Source organism: Phoca vitulina, unplaced genomic scaffold, assembly GCF_004348235.1.
Source record: "Phoca vitulina isolate PV1807 unplaced genomic scaffold, GSC_HSeal_1.0 scaffold19, whole genome shotgun sequence".
Lineage (NCBI taxonomy): Eukaryota > Metazoa > Chordata > Mammalia > Carnivora > Phocidae > Phoca > Phoca vitulina.
The window spans coordinates 34,202,855-34,222,702 of NW_022589722.1; the positions used below are offsets into that span (position 1 = coordinate 34,202,855).

At 53.0% G+C, this 19,848-nt stretch overlaps 1 protein-coding gene across 4 annotated transcripts in view; it reads right to left on the reverse strand.

Moving 5' to 3' along the window:
• Nucleotides 1–13,249: 13,249 nt before the first annotated feature.
• The window catches only part of TTLL8 (tubulin tyrosine ligase like 8), a 49,059-nt gene continuing 42,460 nt past the window's right edge, over nt 13,250–19,848 (reverse strand). For 2 of the 4 annotated variants that reach the window (XM_032416287.1, XM_032416285.1), the window contains 2 exons: nt 17,375–17,810; nt 15,716–16,793 (listed from right to left, as the gene is read on the reverse strand). In XM_032416287.1, coding sequence (XP_032272178.1) covers nt 15,957–16,793; nt 17,375–17,810 — 1,273 coding nt within the window. In that variant the 3' untranslated portion in view covers nt 15,716–15,956. Of the gene's footprint in view, nt 14,802–15,715; nt 16,794–17,374; nt 17,811–19,848 lie in introns of those variants that run through there. The other 2 variants (XM_032416286.1, XM_032416284.1) reach the window with 2 other exon arrangements.

Consider the following 19,848-nt stretch of genomic DNA (forward strand, 5'->3'; position numbering starts at 1 on the left):
GGACCCCCTCCGTGGCCGCCCCGGGACGGGCCCACCTGCTGCGTGAGACCCTGCCACTGTGAAGGTGCTGTCCGTTCGGGCTGCAGGTGACCAGGAGTGGCCATGTCCAACCGCATGCCATCGTGGTGGAGAAAGGCCCACAGTGGGGGTGGGGATAGGTCCCTCCCACCTCCGGGGCCCCGACTTGTCCAGGAGGTGAGGGCTAGGGACCCCCCCTCCCAATGTCCACGAAGAACTGGCTGCAGCAACCCCTCACAAGCCTCTCTGTTCCGTTTAGGCTTGGGGGGCTGGGACACCCCAGCCTGAGCCCAAAGAGGCTGCAGAGGCTCACCCTCCCTGGGTCTCTGCAGCCCGAGTGGCCCACTGGTGGCCAGAGGGCCCAGAAGTCCAACTGTGGTTGAACCTGAGGGGTCTGACCCAGGGTGGGCACCCCCTCCGCACCCTTCACTCAGCACCAGGTTGGAAGGAGACACTTGGGTGCAGACAACCCGGACCGGCACAACGAGACTTTTGTTGAAGGAATGAGTGAATAAGTGAGTGCCCTGCAGAGACCTCTGGCTGGGAGACTGGGAGGGGCGCCTGCCAGCAAGGCGGGGCTCCAGAGGAGGTGGCCCCTAGGAGCCCAGGGTGCCGGGAGGCTTCTCATGCTCATCTGCCCACGAGGGGCATCCTCCTCTGGTGGGGGAGGGGCACGGGGTGTGAGTTTTGGGGTACATGGATATATGGATGTGGGGCGCGGGCACCGGGATGGGGCGGGGGCTCCATAAGAAATACCATGCTGTGGTTGCACGATTTCGCTAAAATAGCTCTGTATACAAGGTCTCTCATCTGTCTGAAGGTTTCCAAAGAAACTAGCCACGTTCTAGGGGCCGCGGGGCCTGGGCACGTCTGTCCCGTCCTGGTCCTCGGCATCCCGGTCCTCGGCATCCCGGTCCTCGGCGTCACGGGGTCCACGCCCCGCCGCCCCGCCCGCCGCCCCGGGGCACGAAGGAGGCGCCCTGCAGGACCGCGGCGGGCGGCAGAGAGCCGCACACTAGGCAGGGCGCTGGGAAGTCCCTGCGCAGCCCTTGGGGGGGGGGGGGGGGGGGGCCCTGAGACCGTGTCCTCCTGCCCGGCCACGCCCACCTGCCCGACCACGCCCCCCCGCCGCAGGCCACGCCCTCCACCCCGGAGCAGGCCCACGGGCCCCAGAGACCTGTTGCCCCGAGACCACGCCCTGGCCACACTCACAAGTTCCTGACGCTGCTCCCTAGGGCACGCCTACCTCACGGCCACCCCGGGCAAGGCCAGCGTCCAGCTGGAAGCCCAGTCCCAGCTGGCTCGCAAGCCCACCCGCTCCCACACCGACCCCACTCTTCTCCCCCCAGCTCTCAGAAAAGCCCAGACCCACACTCAAGGCCAAGGGGTGGTGTCCAGGGACATCATGTCTCTGGGCAAGGGGGGGGAGGCTGGGGGGATGGGGGAGGTCACCTTTGTCCTGCTCATTTGCTCTCACAACCCTCTCCCTCCCTGAGGGCGTGGGTGGTCCTAGCCAGGGGGAATAGGTGAGCCCTCCACCCCTAGGAAGGAAGCAGAGGGCTTGCTATAGGAAATTATGAGCACCAATCCCCTTGGAGCCGGTCGCCCCATTACCACCCACGAGCCTCCTCCCATAGCCAGTCTGGGTGTCCACCTGCAGGAGCAGGACCCAACAGCACAAGCCCAGCACCCCCAGACTGCCCCTCAGAGCAGAGCCACGGAGGGAGGTGGCTCCAGAGCCACAAGGCCATGGAGGCCCCCCCCATCCTGCCTCTTCCCCAGGGCCCTCCCACTGGCACCCGAATAGGGGCCCCTTCCTCCAGCTCTTCTTTTTTTTTTTTTTTTTTTTTTTTAAAGATTTTATTTATTTATTTGACAGAGAGAGACATAGTGAGAGAGGAAACACAAGCAGGGGGAGTGGGAGAGGGAGAAGCAGGCTTCCCACCGAGCAGGGGGCCCGATGCGGGGCTCGATCCCAGGACCCTGGGATCATGACCTGAGCCGAAGGCAGACGCTTAACGACTGAGCCACCCAGGCGCCCCTCCAGCTCTTCTTAATCCACCCGCCCTCCTCACCACAGGCTGTGCCCAGAAGGACCTAGCTCCTCCTGTCCTGGTATGCCTGAGCTCAGACCCCTGGAGCTGAGGCCCTGTCCCCTCCCGGCCTGGACCAAGACGGGCTGTGGGCACAGAGCTGGATGTCAAGAGGCCCGGGTGGCAGCCGGGCATGGGCTGGATCAGGACCCCGAGCCCCAGGCAGGCCAGTGGCTGGAGGGGCTCCGTGCGACGGGAGATTGGACTGTCAGGGCTAGGGGTTTGCCAAGGGCTGATGGATGAGCCTTGGCCTCAGTGCAAGGCTGCTCTGCACACCGGTGGCCTGTGGTGGGGAGCCGTCCACCTCACAGGCAGGCTGGTCTCTGCGCTGGCCCCCCAGGACACCGGCCTGCTGGCCCAGGAGGTGGTGACATTGTTGGGTGAAGGTGCTGTGGCCAGCAGGGCTGCGGATGGGCGGCCCAGCCACGGCTGTGACAGGTGAGGGTGGGCAGGCCGGCCACCCGGAGAGGCCATCCCCCTCTGCTAAAGCTGCTGCTTTGGGAGGATGTGCACACAGTTCCTCTGACACCCCAGGATGAGGGAGGCCAGCAGGCGGGTGAGACTGTGCCCCTTTCATGGGGGGCGGGGGGAGGGGGAGTCAGGGTCTCCAAAAATCTGAAACCTTGGCCAGGCTCCCTCTGTCCTTGTCCTCCAGGCTTCTAGCCTTTGCTCTCACTCCAAGGTTCCACCCCCGCACCCCAGGAGTGGCAGGGGCCGTGCCAGGCTCCCTCCCCTCCCTGCTGTGCTGGGCCTGTGAGTCAGCCCTGAGGCTGCCCATGGCCCAGAAGCCCAGCTGGCATGCCTGTTACAGCCTGTACCAGGCAGGGGGGAGGAGGGCTCTCCAGGCTTTCCCGGCCTCCGGGCCAGGGCCCTCCCCAGCCAGCAAGCGCCCAGCCCAACAGCACCACCGCCTGGGACACCATGCCTATCAGAGCCACTCAGTGCCAATGGCCTGGGCTGAGTCACTCCTCAGGAGCTGGATGGGGTGGATGGGAGCAGGGACACCCAGCACCTATGCAAAGCAGCCCACAGCTTCCTGGAGCCTGAAGCAGATGCTGAACCAGAGCCCAGGAACAAGGCCTCCCTGAGGGCGCTGGGACAAGCCTGCCCACGGGACATGCCAGAGCCTGTATGGTACAAGCAGGCTCGCACTGGGCACAAGCTGGGGACAGGCAGCAGGAGGAGGGAGGAGGAGGGAGGAGGGAGGGACGAGGGAAGGAGGAAGGAGAGAGGGAGGAAGGAGGAGGGGAGGAGGGACGAGGGAAGGAGGAAGGAGAGAGGGAGGAAGGAGGGAGGAAGGAAGAGGGAAGGAGGGAGGAGGGAAGGAGGAAGGAGGGAGGGAAGGAGGGACGGAGGAAGGAGGGAAGGAAGGAAAGAAAACCACTCTCAGCAAACAAGGGAGAGAGGGAACTGCCCCTAAGTGACAAGTGCACTTGTGGAAAATCTCCAGCTAATACTGCTGATGGATGCCTGCCCGCTCTCTCTCCTGGAGGTTCCAGCCAGTGCAATCAGGCAAGAATGAGAAACAAAGGCATAGAGATCAGAAAGGAGTGGTGTGATTATGTAGAAAATCCAAAGGCATCCCAGACTACTAGAACCAAGAAGTCAATTTACCAGCACTTTGGGCTAGAGGGTCAATGGAATATTCTATACATTAGCACAAATAATTGGAAAATAAAATTTAAAACACCACTTATAACACTTATAAGTGGAATCTGAAAAGAAAAAAAGTCAAACTCATAGAAACAGGTAGAAAGTGGCTGCCAGGGGCCGGGTGCAGGGGAGACAGGGGGAGGCTGGGCAAGGGTCCACACGCTGAGCTTGAAGACGAGTAAGGTCTGAGGATGTGATATAAAACACGGTGACTACAGCTGCTGACGCTGTATGGAATAGCTGAGATCTGCTGAGAGAGTAGATTTTATACGTTCTTACCGAAAAAAAGGATAAAAAAGCACCATTTATAAAAGTATCAAAATTTATTTAGAAAAATACATTTATAAACATATCAAAAATACATCACATACGTATGAATAAGTTTGATTTAAACAGTCCATGCTAAAATATTGCGGAGGAAAACTAAAGAACACCCAAAGGAATGTGGAGTACGTCATACCCGTATCCCAGGATGTCATTTCGCCCTAAAATGATCTGTAGATGTGATGCAGGCCCGGTCAGAATCCCACCAGGTCTTTCTTGTAGAAATGTACAGGCTGATGGCAAAATTTACATGAAGATTCAAAAGAGAATAGCCAAGGCAATGCTGAGCAGGAGACCGCTGGAGAACATACGCTATCGCATTCCCCAACTTTTTTCCAAACTGCAACCCTTAAGGCCCTGCATAAATGTGATATTGGAATAGGGACAGGTAAACAGAAAACTGGTTCAGAGTAGGGAATCCAGAGTTCATTCCAGAGAGTCTGTTTCTGATGAGGGCGCCAAAGCAATGCAATGGGGGTAAGCAAGCCTTCCCGTGATGGCGCTGGGTCCGCTGGCCATCACCGTGAAAACCACAGTCCTTGGCCCCTTCACAGCACACGCAAAAATGAATTCAGGATGGATCACAGACCAAAATGTGAAGATCAAAACCATAGAGCTTCTAGAAGGAGCCACTTGGAGAACATCTCTATGACTTAGGTGTAGACCCAGCTATTTCAGACAAAATGCCAAAAGCACTAGCCACAAAAGGGAAACCTGATCAATTAGGCTTCGTGAAATATTTCTACTTCTCAAAAGGCGTCACTAAGAAAGTGAAAAGGCAAGCCACTGACTAGGAGAAAATATTCCCAGTACACGTACCTGACCAATAAAAACACAGCATATATAAAAACCAAAACAAATAAATAACAAAAACATAAATGACCTAATTTAAAAATGGGCAAAGGACAGAAACAGGCACTTCATTAAGATATAACCAAGAAACACAAGGCAAAGTGCTCAGTGTGATTTGTCATCAGGGAAATACAAATTAAAGCCACATGAGATACCCCTCACCTACCAGAATGGCTAAAAAAAGAGTCTTACAAGACTGTGGGGCGAGGATGTGGGGCAACCGGAGCGTAAACCACCACACCTACTGTGGAGAATGCCAGTTTCTTCCAAAGCAGAACAGAAGCATCCGCAGTGACCTACGATGCCGTCTGGGTCCACGTCCACGTCTGGGTCCACGGCCACTCCGGAGAAATGAAGGCACACATCCACACATCACAGCAACTTTGTAGCCACTCCGAACGGGAAGCAGCCCAACCCCCGGTCACCCTGGTGCACTCGCTCGACGACCTCCGTGCGGAAGATGAACGCACCACCTGCGCTCTGTACGGAAGAGCACAGACGCGGAGCGTGGAAACACAGTCAAAGCCAATGTGTGGCGACTTAAGGGGGACAGTGCTTGTCTCCGAGGCCGAGCACAGAGAGGACCTCTGCCGTGAGCAAGGTCAGCTGTGTGGTCTGGGAGGTGGTTGTGCAGGCCTAACACGTGGAGCTGTGTGTACTCGAGATCTGTCCTTACTGTGCGTAAGTCGTGCCATAAGAATATAGCATAAGAAGAGATACTCTCGGGGTGCCCGGGGGGTTCCGTCGGTTGAGCCTCTGCCTTTGGCTCTGGTCATGATCAGCAGGCTCCCTGCTCAGCGGGGAGTCTGCTTGTCCCTCCCCCTCTGCTCCTCCCCCTGCTCATGCTCCCTAAAAAAGAGAGAGAGAGGTTATTTACCATGGCATTAAAAGCCACCAAGTGCCTAAAGGGAAGAAATCTAATGAAAGATGTGCCAGACCCTGACTCTGAAAAACCACAAAACACAGCAAAGAGGAGCCTTAATTAGATCATGATCATGGTTTGAAAGACACAATATAAAAAAGGTGTCAATTCTCCCCAAAGTGATCTGCCCGTTCAAGGTGATCCCCATCAAAATCCCAGCCGGTTTTCCCTCCTTCCTTCCTCCCTGTGAAGTCGACAGGAGGATCCCGAAATGTGTGTGCAAGTGCAGGGGCCAAGAACAGCCTGCTGGTGACCTGTTGGCTCCAGGCGCGCGGGCAGGGTTGGCCGGCTGTCTTGGACAAACACATGCTGGGCAGCCACTGGCCCAAGGATGAGGGTCATGTGGAGCTGGCCCAGACCCAACGGGCAGCCTGGAAGCAAGTACAGCTCATCTCTGCTGAACCCGCACGGCCACAGCGGACCAGCAGCCTCGTGACCGGGAAGTGTTTGTTGAGGCACCGAGGGTTGGAGTCCTTTGCCATGTGCGATGATCGCACGGAGTGTGGGCTCTGCACACAGAGCGGTACCGAAAACGGCAGGAAACCCCAAGCAGGTGGCGTGGGCCGTGCAACAGCCCACGGGTGGTGAGGAACTGGCGCGCCCTGGCCTGGAGACCCGTGTGAGGGAGTGACGGAGCCCGAGGCTGAGCTGTGCTGACTCAGGAGGCAGGAAGTGCACCTCATCGACTCGGGGGGCCGGCAGGGAGGCTATGGGACAGAATGCTGGCTTTCAGTGACCATCTGTGTAGGGACAGGGACAGAGGGAAGCCTGTCACATATTCTCTGCTGGGTTTTTTTATAACCCTTTAAAAAAGTAAGGGCCATTCTCAGCTCTCAGGCCACAGAGACGCAGGCTCAGGCTGTGGTTTGCTGACCCCTGGTCCAGTCTGCAGTGGCGTGCCTTTTGTCACCTTGGCAACCAGCAATGGGCCGATGGTTCGGGTGTTCGGTGGCATCCCGGGCTTCCTGCCATCCACGTGGCACTATCCAGTGCTGGGACCGCATTCTGCTCCCCTCAACTCCTTCGGGGGAATGTGGCCATCTCCTCTTGGCCGAGCACGGGACTTCTTTCCCCAGGCAGCCCCCGGCCATGCACCCTTCTGCTGGCAGCTGGGCCTAATGGGCCCACGGGGTTCAAACTTCACTCCAGCTCTGCCACCTGGATTTTCCTGTGGGGGTGGCATGGTCCTTGAGCACCAAAACAGGGCTACTGTCCATCTCCGGTGGCCGTGGCCCTTCAGATGAATGTTCCAGATGGGAGTAAGGGATGGTGGAAGAAAAGAACCAATTTTGTGGCTATGGATGGAGGACAAGAGCGTGCCTCTGGGGGGAGCTCTTAGAGCCTGGAGGTGCGGGACAGGGGCTGTTTGGTGGCCTCTGTCCTGCAGACTGGCATGCAGCCCAGAGGCATGATCAAGCAGCAGCTGTGACTGGGGCTGACCGCCCCTGGGTCTCCCACCTCCATCCATGGGCTGCAGACCCAGCACGACCACCAGGGTGCAGATCTCAGCCGTACTGTTCATGTGGCCCAACCAAAGCAAGTTTGTAGGGGAGGGGTGGGGGTTGAGTGGACACAGAAACTTCTCCAGCGGGGGGTGGGGGTGGGGGTTGCTTTTTGGCCCAACTATTATGCCCTATATTGGCAAAGACATCAAAGATCAGAGGCCAATCCAAACTCAGGTGTGTGGGTCTTCGTGAGATTCGCCGTGGACTGTATCCTGGCTGTCTGAAATCGGAGCTGTTGGTGCACTCTGGGACTTGCAGCACGCCAGGTCCTGTGCACAGAGGATATGGCTGAGATCGGCGCTGCAGGCTGGCCTCTTCCTGCTGCTTGGAGCCTGAGGAAGGTAGCCTTAAACAAACATGTCTCAGACAAATTGAATGGATCTGGTGTCAACCTCTGCTGGTCAGATTAATCAGAATGGCCAGTAGAGCGGATACTCATGTCAAAACTCACCAGAGGCTGAGCAGGACTGACAGGTGGACTATTGGGAGAGACTGTCCTCCATGGGTCTTTTGAGCACCCTACACATTTTGTTGGGTGTGCCAAGAATAAAAGGCCCTGACTACCCTTTACCTGGCCCATTTCTCAGGGTCATGTATGCAGTGAGCAGTCCTGAGGGATGAGATAGTTTCTCCCTTCAGGCCAAGAGCAGGGTTGCTTACTGCTTGCTATTAGAGTGGCAGATTCCCCAAATCAGTGTTCCTCAGCTGTGACAAAAACTCACTGTGCGTAGCATACACCTGGGCCCTATCACATACTCTTCTTGGGACTATCACAGATATGCTGATGCTCATGCTGTGCCACGAGTAGGAACATCCTTTGTCTCTGATCTAGGAGTCTCATGTCTTCTCCCAGCATCCATGAACCGGCCACAGGCCAAGTTAATCCCAGACTGGACTTGTCTTTTTGACTCATGGTTATCCAGATGAAGAGGAGTGATGTAGAATCCAGAGCTGATGTAGAGTCATGAGATCTGGGACTTGAAGCCTGATGCCATAATTGGGAGACTTTTGGAGTAGGGGGCAGTGAGTATATTTTTATGATAGAAGGTAAGTGAATATTGGTGACCGAGAGATTGGACTGTTGTATATATGGTTATTGTTCAGGACATATTCACTCCTCTCCTCCTCCTCCTTGTTGCAAAGTATCCTTCCTCGCCCACTGACTTGAGTTTGGCCAGTGCAATGTGTGCAGATGTGATAGGAGTAGAAGCTTCCATATGCTTGCATGGTTTGGCTTGCTCTCTCATGTTTATACCATCTGCCATGTGAAGAAGACACCCTGGGAAGCCATGGTTCCCAGAAGGAGGAGACACATGGAGCAGATCTGAACCCAACCTGCAGCCTGGAGCCCAGTTACATTGCTGCAGCTGATCTGAAGATATGTGAAAAATAAATGCTTGCTGAATAAATACCACTGGGGTAGGGGAGAAAGGTGCCTTTGTTATGTAGCTTTATTCCTGCAGAAACCTGGCTAAAAAAGATAGGCAGATAGACAATTGGAACAGAGTAGAGTCCAAAACACAGAACAACATACACACAGTCACCTGTTTTATGAGGAAGGTGCAGTACAGTGAGGAATAGTGTCTTTAATTTTCCATACTGCATTGGTTGAATATCCATACTGAAAAAATAAGGATTATTGACCCCTACACATCACAGCACACACTAAAACAATTCCAGATGGAATACAGATCTAAATGTGAAACGTGTAACAATACAATTTCCAGAAGAAAACAGAAGTGACTATTTTTTTTTAAGATTTTATTTATTTATTTGAGAGAGAGAGCACACACGAGTGGGGGGTGGGGTGGGGTGGGGAATGGCAGAGGGAGAGGGAGAAGCAGGTTCCCCACTGAGCAGGGAGCCTGATGCAGGGCTCGATCCCAGGACCCTGGGATCATGACCTGAGCCGAAGGCAGACGCTTAACCATCTGAGCCACCCAGGCGCCCCCAGAAGTGACTATTTTTATGACTTTGGGGTAGGCAAGGATTTCTCAAACAGACAACAAAAGGTGCTAATCATAAAGGAAAAATTAATACTGGAATATACTGAAATTAATAATTTATATACATCAAAAATGTTATGAAGAGAATGAAAAGCAAATCATAGAATGAGATAAGATATATTATATTGTGTATATATATTTAAGATTTTATTTTCTTTAAGTAATCTCTATCCCCCAACATGAGGCTTGAACTTCAACCCTGAGATCAAGAGTCACATGCTTCACAGCCTGAGCCAGCCAGGTGCCCCAAGAGAAGATATTTTTAATATATGTACTCGCTAAGGGACTTGAATCCAGAATATCTAGAGAACCCCTATAAGCCAATAGGAATAGGCCAACAAAAAAATTTATCCAAATGCAAAAATTGGAACTGTATAAGAGTATGTTCAAATGGAATATAAATAAAGGAGCTGAACTTCATTAGTCATCAGGGAACTGTAAATTGAAGCTATAATGTGAGGCCACTCCTCATCTACCAGAATGGCCAAAATAAGAACAAAGGGGATAGCTAGTGTTGGCAAGAGTATGGAGCAATTGGAACACACTCACATCGTGGTGGGATGTAACCTGGCACATTCACTTGGGGAAATTCCTTAGGAGGGCCTGCCAAAGCTGAGTGCATGACTCAGCACAGAACAGTGTACATAGGGTTCTGTTTTCTTTTTTGAAGACTTATTTTAGAGAGAGAGAGAGAGAGCAAAAGCAGGGGATGGGGAGGAGTACAGGGAGAGGGAGACAAGCAGACTCCCCGCTGAGCGGGGAGCCCAATGCGGGGCTTGATCCCACGACCCCGAGATCATGACCTGAGCCGAAATCAAGAGCCAGACGCTCAACCAACTGAGCCACTCAGGCGCCCCCAGTCTATGTATTTCACCAAATTCAGGAGCATTCATAGCAGCACTATTTGTAATAATCTGACCTAGAAACAATGTAAATGTCTATAAATAGTAGTATGAATAAATTATGGTTGAGAATGAATTTCAACCACATGTAAGAAACAAAATCTAGCCATACGTCAAACCTAACATCAAACCAACTTAAAAAATCAATTGATATTATTCATCACTTTAATAGTACAAAGGAGAAAAAGCTTATGATAACCTCTAGATGCAAAAAAAAAAGTTTTTTGAGAAAATTCACTATATACAATACAAATTCTTGGTAATAATTAGAAAGAAACTTCTTTAACATGCTAGAGTGTCTATACATTTATATGTATATTTTTATCATATCTATAATGCTATAAAGACCTAGAAAAATGTCATTATAAATGAGGAAATGTTAAAAACATTCCCTTTAAAATCAGGAACTCAACAATAATACCCAACACTTTGTAGGAGGCTCTAGCCAGTACAATATGACAAGACAAAGAAATTACAGACAACGAGATTGTAACGGAAGACATAAAGCTATTTGCACACGATATGGAGTTACTCACATAGAAAATTCAGAAGAATATACATACAAATCTTTAGAAATAATGAGTTTAGAAGTGTGGCAGTATAGAAAATTTAAACATAAACGTGAGCTGCATTCTGTGTACCCGCAGCAGCAATGATACGGAGAGATGACCCCATGTACGCCACGATCAGGATATCAAGGAACGAAGAATAAGTCTAATAAAAGATGTATATAACCTCTATTGGGAAAGTATAAAATTTAAAGAAGACATAAGGTAAATGGAGAAGTATATCATGTTCATGGGTAGGAAGATATTATTATTTCATTAATTTGTCAATTTCCCCCAAATTGATCTAGGGATTCAATGCAAATCCAACCAAAATCTCAATAGGATTAGCTGTGGAACTTGATGAAAGCAATTACGACATCTACATAGAAGGGAATGAGTCCAAGAAGGACCAGAACCCTTATCTAGAGAGAGGCAACTTGCCCCCCAGATGTGAAGACGGTGTGGCACTGGAACAGGGGTGCAAAATCACCTGTGGAATGGAATAGAGACTCCAGAGATCGACCGATACAGGTACAGAATCAGATATCAGTTCACAAAGCAGGAAAGAAAGGGATTTTTCAACAAATAAATGAAAAAGGTTGTTATCCCTATGGACAAAGATAAAAGTTGATTCTTACCATACCATATTCAAAAATCAATTCCAGATAGGTTAGGACTTATACGTCAAAGACAAAATTTGAAACTCTTAGTAATAAATGTAGGTAAATAATATTTTAAACCTCAGGGTAAGGAAGAATTTCTTTTTTTTTTTTAAGATTTTATTTACTTATTTGACAGAGAGAGAGTGTGAACACAAGCACAGGGAGTGGCAGGCAGAGGGAGAAGCAGGCTCCCCGCTGAGCAGGGAGCCCGATGTGGGACTGGATCTCAGGACCCTGGGATCATGACCTGAGCCGAAGGCAGATGCTTAACCGACTGAGCCACCCAGGTGTCCCAGGAAAAATTTCTTAAGACAAAAATAGCACTGACTAAAAAAAATACTGATAACTTTGGCCACATTAAGACTCACAGTTTTCATCAAAAGATACTTTTTAAAAACTGAAAGTACAGTTTCAAACTGGGAGAAGCTGTTCACGATAGATATTATGAGCATAAACAACCCCATAGAAAAACAGGCAAAAGATATGAACAGATATTTCCCAGAAGAGGAATTTACATAATTAACACATACTGAGATATTTAACACAATTAATCACTGAAATGCAGTGATTAATCAAGATCAGAACAAGACTCTTCTTACGTCCATTTGATGGGTGAAAATGAGAAAATCTGATGACTCAAAATGTTGGTAATTCCACGGATTCACACGATCGCTCATACATTCCTGGTGAGAGCAGAGATCATTTCAAAGCACTTTGGAAAACAGTTTGTTGACACCTCCTAAAATTGAGCATTCATATATCCCATGAGCTAGCAATTCCATTCTGAAGCATCTACTCACAAGAAACCTCACTCATGGGCGCCTGGGTGGCTCAGTTGGTTAAGCGACTGCCTTCGGCTCAGGTCATGACCCTGGAGTCCCGGGATCGAGTCCCACATCGGGCTCCCTGCTCAGCGGGGGGTCTGCTTCTCCCTCTGACCCTCTTCCCTCTCGTGCTCTCTGTCTCTCATTCTCTCTCTCAAATAAATAAATAAAATCTTTAAAAAAAAAAAAAAGAAACCTCACTCATGTATAAGAGACATGTACAAGAATGTTCACAGCAAACCCTGGAAACAACCTAAATACACAATCACAGGAAAGTGGAAGAGTCATTGTAAAATAATCTCACAAAGAAATGAGCTGTGGGGTTCCAGGTGGCTCAGTCAGTGAAGAGTCTGCCTTCGGCTCAGGTCATGATCCCAGGGTCCTGGGATCGAGTCCCCGTGTCAGGCTCCCTGCTCAGTGGGGAATCTGCTTCTCCCTCTCCCTCTGCCCCTCCCCCCTGCTTGTGCTCAATCTCTCTCCCTCTCTGATGAATAAATAAATAAATAAATAAATAATCTTTAAAAGGTAAAAAAAAGAAATAAGCTGCAGTGACATACAGCAGCATAGATGAATTTTAGCAGTTTGATATTTGGTGAAAATATAAGCATGATGCCCTTCTTAAAAAGCAAAAACAGCTTAAAATTAAAGATCATTTAAAGAATGCATATAGATGTAACAAAACTAAAAAGGAAAACAAGGATATGACAAATGTGGTTTTAAGGATAATGGTTACTTCAGGGGGAGATGCAGGGAGATAGCGGTGCTAGAGATGGGTGGATGTAGATCACTTTTGGTTCTAATTATGTTTTTTTTAAAGACTTTATTTGAGAGAGAGAGAGAGAGAAGGCATGTGCAAGGGGAGGGGCAGAGGGAGAAGCAGACTCCCCACTGAACAGGGTGCAGGATGTGGGGCTTGATCCAGGACCCTGGCAGACGCTCAACCAATTGAGCCACCCAGGTGCCCCCTAATTATGTTTTTAAAACTATCTAAATAATAGCGGGCCTTGTAAGGACAAACAATGAAACTATGCTACATGAACCAAGGATTATGAGTAACCAGAGTATGTGCACCTAAGATCCACTGAAATGAGAAAAATGAATGAATTAAGTAAGGCTCTATACAGCGCAATAAAGTAAGAAAAAGATACAAAACGTACAATGATAGCAAGGAAAAAGAAAACTCTTCAGATGATATAATTGTGTATGTGAAAAATCCAAAATAATCTTCAAATGTATTAATAGAATTGATAGAAACGTTAGCCAGATGGCTGGATTAAAAAGAAATCGATCCACAAAAATCAATTCCATTTCTATCAACCAGCCACAATTTGTAGAAGAAACACAAATTTTGATATTACTTACCATAGAATAAAAAATAAAACACATATAAGACTAAATCTAACTTTAAAAAAAGTGTAAGACCATTACAAAGAAAAGTCTAGGAGTTTACTGAAAGATATTAAAGGATAAGTAAATGGAGAGCTATACCATATTCATAGATTATAAGACTCAATAATGTAAAGAAGTCAGTTCTCCCCAAACTGATATGTGAATTTAATCTCAATAACAATTTTTTAATTTTAATTTGTTTGATGGGTCTTGACAACCTGGGTCTACAACTTGTATGGAAGCATAAGGGGTCAAGAGCAGCCGAGTCATTTCCAAGGAAGAAAAACAAGATTGTGGGACTTGCCTGATCAGCATAAAGATGTCCTACAAAGCTACAGTGATGAAGACATCGTGGCATTGGCCCAGGGCAGATGAACAGACCAACGAAGTGGACCAGAAAGTCCAGAGACACCGTATATGCCGTGGGTGGGGGAGGGGCTTCCCACAGTTGGGTACCCCTGTAACACTGTGATAGGACCTCTGTCACACCACATGCAAATTAATTCCAGGAGCATTAAAGACTGAAATGTAGGAGCAACGGCAGTGCTTATAGAAGAAGCCACTGGAGATTATTTTCATGACCTCAGGGTAAGGATAGAAGCCACAAAAATCTCCAACCGTAGAGGAAAAGGTTGACTAGTTTAAGTTTATTAAAATTAAGGGGGCTTGACATCAAAAGATACCATAAAGGACCAAAAAGACACATCACAAAGTGGAGGACAGTATTTGCAAAAGAGTCAACTGAAAAAGGAGAATCCAGAACAGACGTCGCTCCTACCAATCCAAGAGAAACAGACCCGTGAGTCTAAGGACAATTGGACAAAAAGCTTGAGTGGGTACTTTTTAGGAGAGGAAAAGTAAATGGCCAACACATGTCTGAAAACAGGCCATTTTATTGGAAAGTGGAAAAAGGCAAGTGAGCACCGTGGCACGGTCTCCAAAGGCAAACGTTAAGATGTCTCTCGATGCCCGGTGTTGGCAGCAGTGGGAGCCCCCAGCCTCGGTGTGGATGCAGTCCGAGGGCAGCCCCGTTAGCCAGGCTTCTACGGCTCAGTGTACCAGGTTCAAGAGCCCCACCCCACAAGGTCATGTCCACTTGGAATCTGTGAATGGGACATTATTTAGAAATAGTCATTGCAGATGTCATCGAGTTAAGCTGTCATACCGGAGGGAGGAGGGTGGGTGCCAATCTAACAATGGTGTCCTTCTAGGAGTGAAATTTGGCCACAGAGACCCAGAGAAAGAACACCATGTGAAGACAGGGCAGAGCCTGGGGTGACACATCTACAAGCCAAGGGACACCGGGGATGGCCATCGGCCACCAGAAGCTGGAAGAGACAAGGAAGGATTGCTCCCCCACAGCCTTGGGGAGCATGGCCCTGCCAACACCTTGATTCCAGACTTCGGGCTCCAGAACTTTGAAAGAACACATTTCTGTCTTTAAGCCACCCAGTCGGTGCTGCTTAGTGATGGTGGCTGATGCACCCCATTAACACTTCACTCCTAGAAAGATGCCTGTCGGAAGCCGCACAGTGTGGTAGGAAAAGTACACTGTGTTTTCATAACAGCAAAAAATTTGGAAATCGTCCTCCCAGAGCAAGCTGCTGAGCGGTACGGCTGACCAGCCTCCGAGACTGACTGGACACGAGGCGAGGAGAGAGGACGGGCTGGGGACGTCCTCCGAGGGCACTGCCAGCTCTGAAAGCACGTGATCCTGCAGCCCAAGCCCAGAGCCCACAACTCTGGAGGCAGTCCACGCCTCTTCATCCAACAAACATTTCCTGAGCCTGGCTATGTGCCAGGCACAGTCCCGGGTGCTGCGGCGAGCGTGAGAACAGCAGAAAGCGCTCTGCCATTAGGGACCCACGCTCTAGGAGAGATAGACAAGCAGCAGACCGGGGGGGGGGGGGGGGGGGGTGGAGAAGGGGGGGGGGTGCCAGGGAGGGAGGCGGGGAGAAAGGGAGGGAAGGAGGGAGGAAGGGTGGGGGAGAGAGAAAGAGACCGAGCCCTCGGCAGGTGGAGGGGACGGCAGGTACTGAGATAGGGTGTGTTTGAGGAGGCAAATGTCCCTGGGGCAGACCCAGCTGGGGGTGTGGGAATGGCCTGGCTCGTGCCTTTTCATCACACATACTCTCGGGGCCACTGCTGGGTGCCAGACACCACCGGAGGCGCACTGAGGTACAGGCAGGGCAGGGCCACCCCCAGAGCCTCGGGGCTGCCCCACACCTGTCTACCTGTGCTCTGAGCCCAGGCCCAGGTCAGGCTCCCAGGCCACGCACGGTCAGCTCCACCAGGAAATTCAGAAAACTGAAGGCAAGAGCCCAGGGATCGCTGGCACCTGTCCACGGCACCCGGCACGTCCAACCCCCCATGTGCACTATGCCACACAAGGAGTGAGACCCACCCGTCCTGCGAGGGGTCCCTGCTGCAGGAGCCCCACTGTCCCAACAACCTGGCCAGTCCCAGGATGCGGCCAGGGCGCCCCAAACCCGCTCTGAGCTCAGGCCAGTGCCCACCTCGGGACACGCTCCCTGCCCGGGCCACGGGCAGCCCCCAGCAGACCCAGGGCTCGGACGGGCGCAAGCAGCCGCACTGTTACCTGGTGGTTTGGGTGGCTGAACCAGAGCACCCTCCACTGTCTTCACGCTCGGAAGCACGGACGGCAGTGGGTGCTCATTCAGTATGTTTGGATCCGAGTGTTTGTTGGACTCGGCTTTGGTCAGACCAGTTTTCGGGGCCTTACTGTCTATGTGTTGAAAATTACAAGTGGGGAACTCTATCTTCCCGCCAGACTCGGCGTTGGCGGACTGCACTTTACAGCCTCTCTCAGCCGCCCTCCTGAGGGGCACAGGCAAGGTGCAAGGAAGTACCTTGGCATCTTTCAGTTTCGAGTCCTGCTGGAGAGCCGAGTGTGGAGGTCCTAGAGGCTGGTTTGGCATGGCCGAGGGGCACCTCACTTTTAGGGGCTGAGTGTCCAAGAGGGAAGATGAAAGATTCACGTTGGAAATGGGCGGCATCTGCTTCTTGGCTCTCCTCACGCTAACGCCTTCCACGCAGAGGTCGGACCCGTGGAAGGGTGGCAGCTCCACAGAAGGCTAGGCAGAGGAGGGCGGCGTTAGTGCCCAGGGACTGGTGCTCCCCTTCCTGTGTCTGCTGGCCGGCCTGCTGGCGGTCAGGCCTCAAGGGAAGCCCGGGCCACACTTCCCTGTGGCTGCTGGGCTGCCCACCAGGTCCCTCCTCCAGAGAGGCCCGGGCACAGGATCCCCCCATGGAACCAGAGTCCCTGGCAATGTGACCACCCAGCCCTGCCGCCTGGCCTGCAGGAAGGCTCCCAGGAGGGAGCAGGCACCAGGCGGGACCCCTGAAGGAGGACACAGTTTTCCCCAGGTGGGAGGAGGGTGGACACTGCAGGTCTGGAAAGGAACAGCCTAGATTCTGAGCCTGGAGGCCATGGGCCTCCTACCATTCCAAGCAGGGGGCCTCCTCGCCTAGTGACCACAGAGCTGGGGATGGCTAGGGAGGAGAGGGAATAAAGCAGAGTGGTGAAGGCCAGCCGGTGCCAGGGAGTCCCCGGGGCTACCCGAGTTACTGTCTGCTCCCTTTGCCTGAAGTGGCTACACCAGGGACGGTGGGCAGCAAGTGCCGGTCCCCCCACCCCCAGCGCCGCGCCCCTCACCTGTCTCCACAGCAGCTCGAAGTTGCCGATGTCGCAGTTGCGGTCGATCTTGCGGTCCACGACCACCTTGATGGTGTCCTCCTGCACCTGGGCGCACAGCTGGGCCGTGACGGGCGTGGACGCGTGCATGGTGGGGCTGGAGTTGATCTCGATCAGCCAGGGCTGGAAGTCGCGCCCCAGGATGAAGTCGGCCCCGTACAGCTCGAAGCTGTTCTTGCGCGGTTCCACGTGGTCCTGGGCCACCCTCATGGTGTCGGCGATGGCCCGCTTCATGGCGGGGTAGATGACGCTGGCCCACATGGCCCCGCGGCCCCTCTTCTGCAGGTACTCCCGGAACCTGGTGCTGGTCCACATGTTGTGGTAGGGCAGCAGGGGGCTGCGGCCCTTGTCGTTCTTCAGGTGCTTCTGGATGGAGTTGTTGCATAAGTGGATGGCGCTGCGCGAGGCAAGCCGCGATCAGCCTGGGGTTCCTGGGACTCTGGACCCGCGACCCTGCCCTCCGACCGCCTCCCACCTCCCCCGCCCCAGGACCCCGGACCTCCGCCCCCCGCGACCCCGCCCCCAGACCGCCTCCCACCTCCCCCCCCCCCCGCCCCAGGACCCCGGACCTCCTCTCCCCGGTCCCCGCGACCCCGCCCCCGGACCGTCACCCCACCTTCCCCCCCCGCCTCAGGACCCCCGACCTCCACCCCCCGCGACCCCGTCTCCACGCTGGGGCCCGCGACCCCACTCCCGGACCGCGACCCTGGACCCCGTGACCCAGTCTCCAGAACCCTTATGGCTCCCACCTATCCCGATGTCCGTGCAGACACCTCCCCCGAGACCCCACACCCGCCGACCCTCTGCCCCCACGGAACCCCCAAGCCACCGCTAACCCCGCCCCCGACACTCTTCTCTCTCGACCCCGCCCCCGCCCACCCCGCCGTAGGGCGGGCGGCTGCCGTGGGGGCTCTGACAGCTCCGAGTCCTCCGGAAGTAACACCTCCCAGAGCCTCAGTTTCCCCATCTGCACCTGGCAATAGGGATGTGGCTCTTGAAGAGCTGGTCTGGTGAGACAGAGTGAGAAAGAGTCTCTGTGAAACTAATTAATTAATTTACACTCTTGCCTTGTTCCAAACAGGTTTTGAAACAGGTAACTGGACTAGATGTGCCATGTGGCTCTGGGTAGTAAGACCCGTCCCTGTGACCCTGGAGAGGTCGTACTTCCAGAGGACAGAGGGCCTTGCGACCTGAGATCCACGGAATTAGGGTAGTGGACCCACAGCGGACCCATTGTGGCCAGTATATCGGAGGCTGGGCCATGCCCAATCAGAAATGATTTCAGGGAATCTCCTGTTCATCTGGGGTGAGAGTTATGGTCCCAGATGGAGAAATGGGGCTCAGAGAGGGCAAGAGATCTGCCAGGCATCCCGTCATGGCTTGGTGGGTCCGGTGGCCTGGGGGGGGGGCTGGAAGGGGCTCCTTGTGCACAGTGAGCTGCAGGACCCCTCTTCCAGGACCCCCTGGCCTGGCAGAGACGAACTCACTCCAGGAGCTGCCGGCCAGAACAACTTCTCCCCAGCAGCCTGCTCCTGACAAGTGTGACTCCAAGCGTCACTTGCCAGGTGCGACTCTTGGTGTGGCCACGACCCCTAGCCTGGGGACACAGTTAACATGCCCGAGGTGTCAGCCGAACAGCTCCCAGCCCTCTCAATTCTGAGCCGAGATGGAGAGTCGGATGCTTAACCAACTGAGCCCCCCAGGCACCCCTCCCTTTCTTTAGTAGGCCCCATGCCCGCGTGCCCTTTCAATTCTGTGTGACTCCCCTGTAAAGCTCCTGGTCAAGATGCCTAGGCACCCAGCCCCACACAGCGAGGGGCTCACAAGGCAGAACAGAGAAGCCCCTGGTTTGGACAGAGGCAAGGGGAATTCTCTGCCTCACTCCTGAGGCTTTGCGGAGGGGCCTCACCATCCCTGCCACACACACGTCCTGCCCACTCGGAGACCCTGGCGAGGTGTGGGTCCCCCACCCCGGCACCCCCTTCCGGGACATCTGAGCCTCTGCATGTGGCACCCTGCCCCCCAGGGGCCCTGGGATCTGGGGTGTGGCCCCACAGTCCTGGCCTTTTCTGGCTCAGGTGCTCCCGTCTTCTTGTCTTGCCCGGCACAGCTGGGATCCTCAGAGGACCCCTCAGGCCATTCTCACACCCCACAGGCTGCCTTGTCAGGGGCTGAACACCCCTACCTCCCCAGCCGTCTGCAGGACCCCCACCCCAGGACTTCTGGGGCTCATAAAGAGAAGGCCCTGCAGGGACTAGGGAGGGGGTTTGAGGGGCTGGCAAGGCAGATGTCCCCCGGGAGCCTCCAAAGGCGTCCGGGCCTGTGTGCTGGCTGGACCCCGAGAGAGCAGGACAGCGCAGCAGGCCAAGTATGCGCCCCAAGCTTGGCCAGCCGTGGGTTAGCGTGTGCGCAGGGCCGCCACTCAGCCCTCCAGC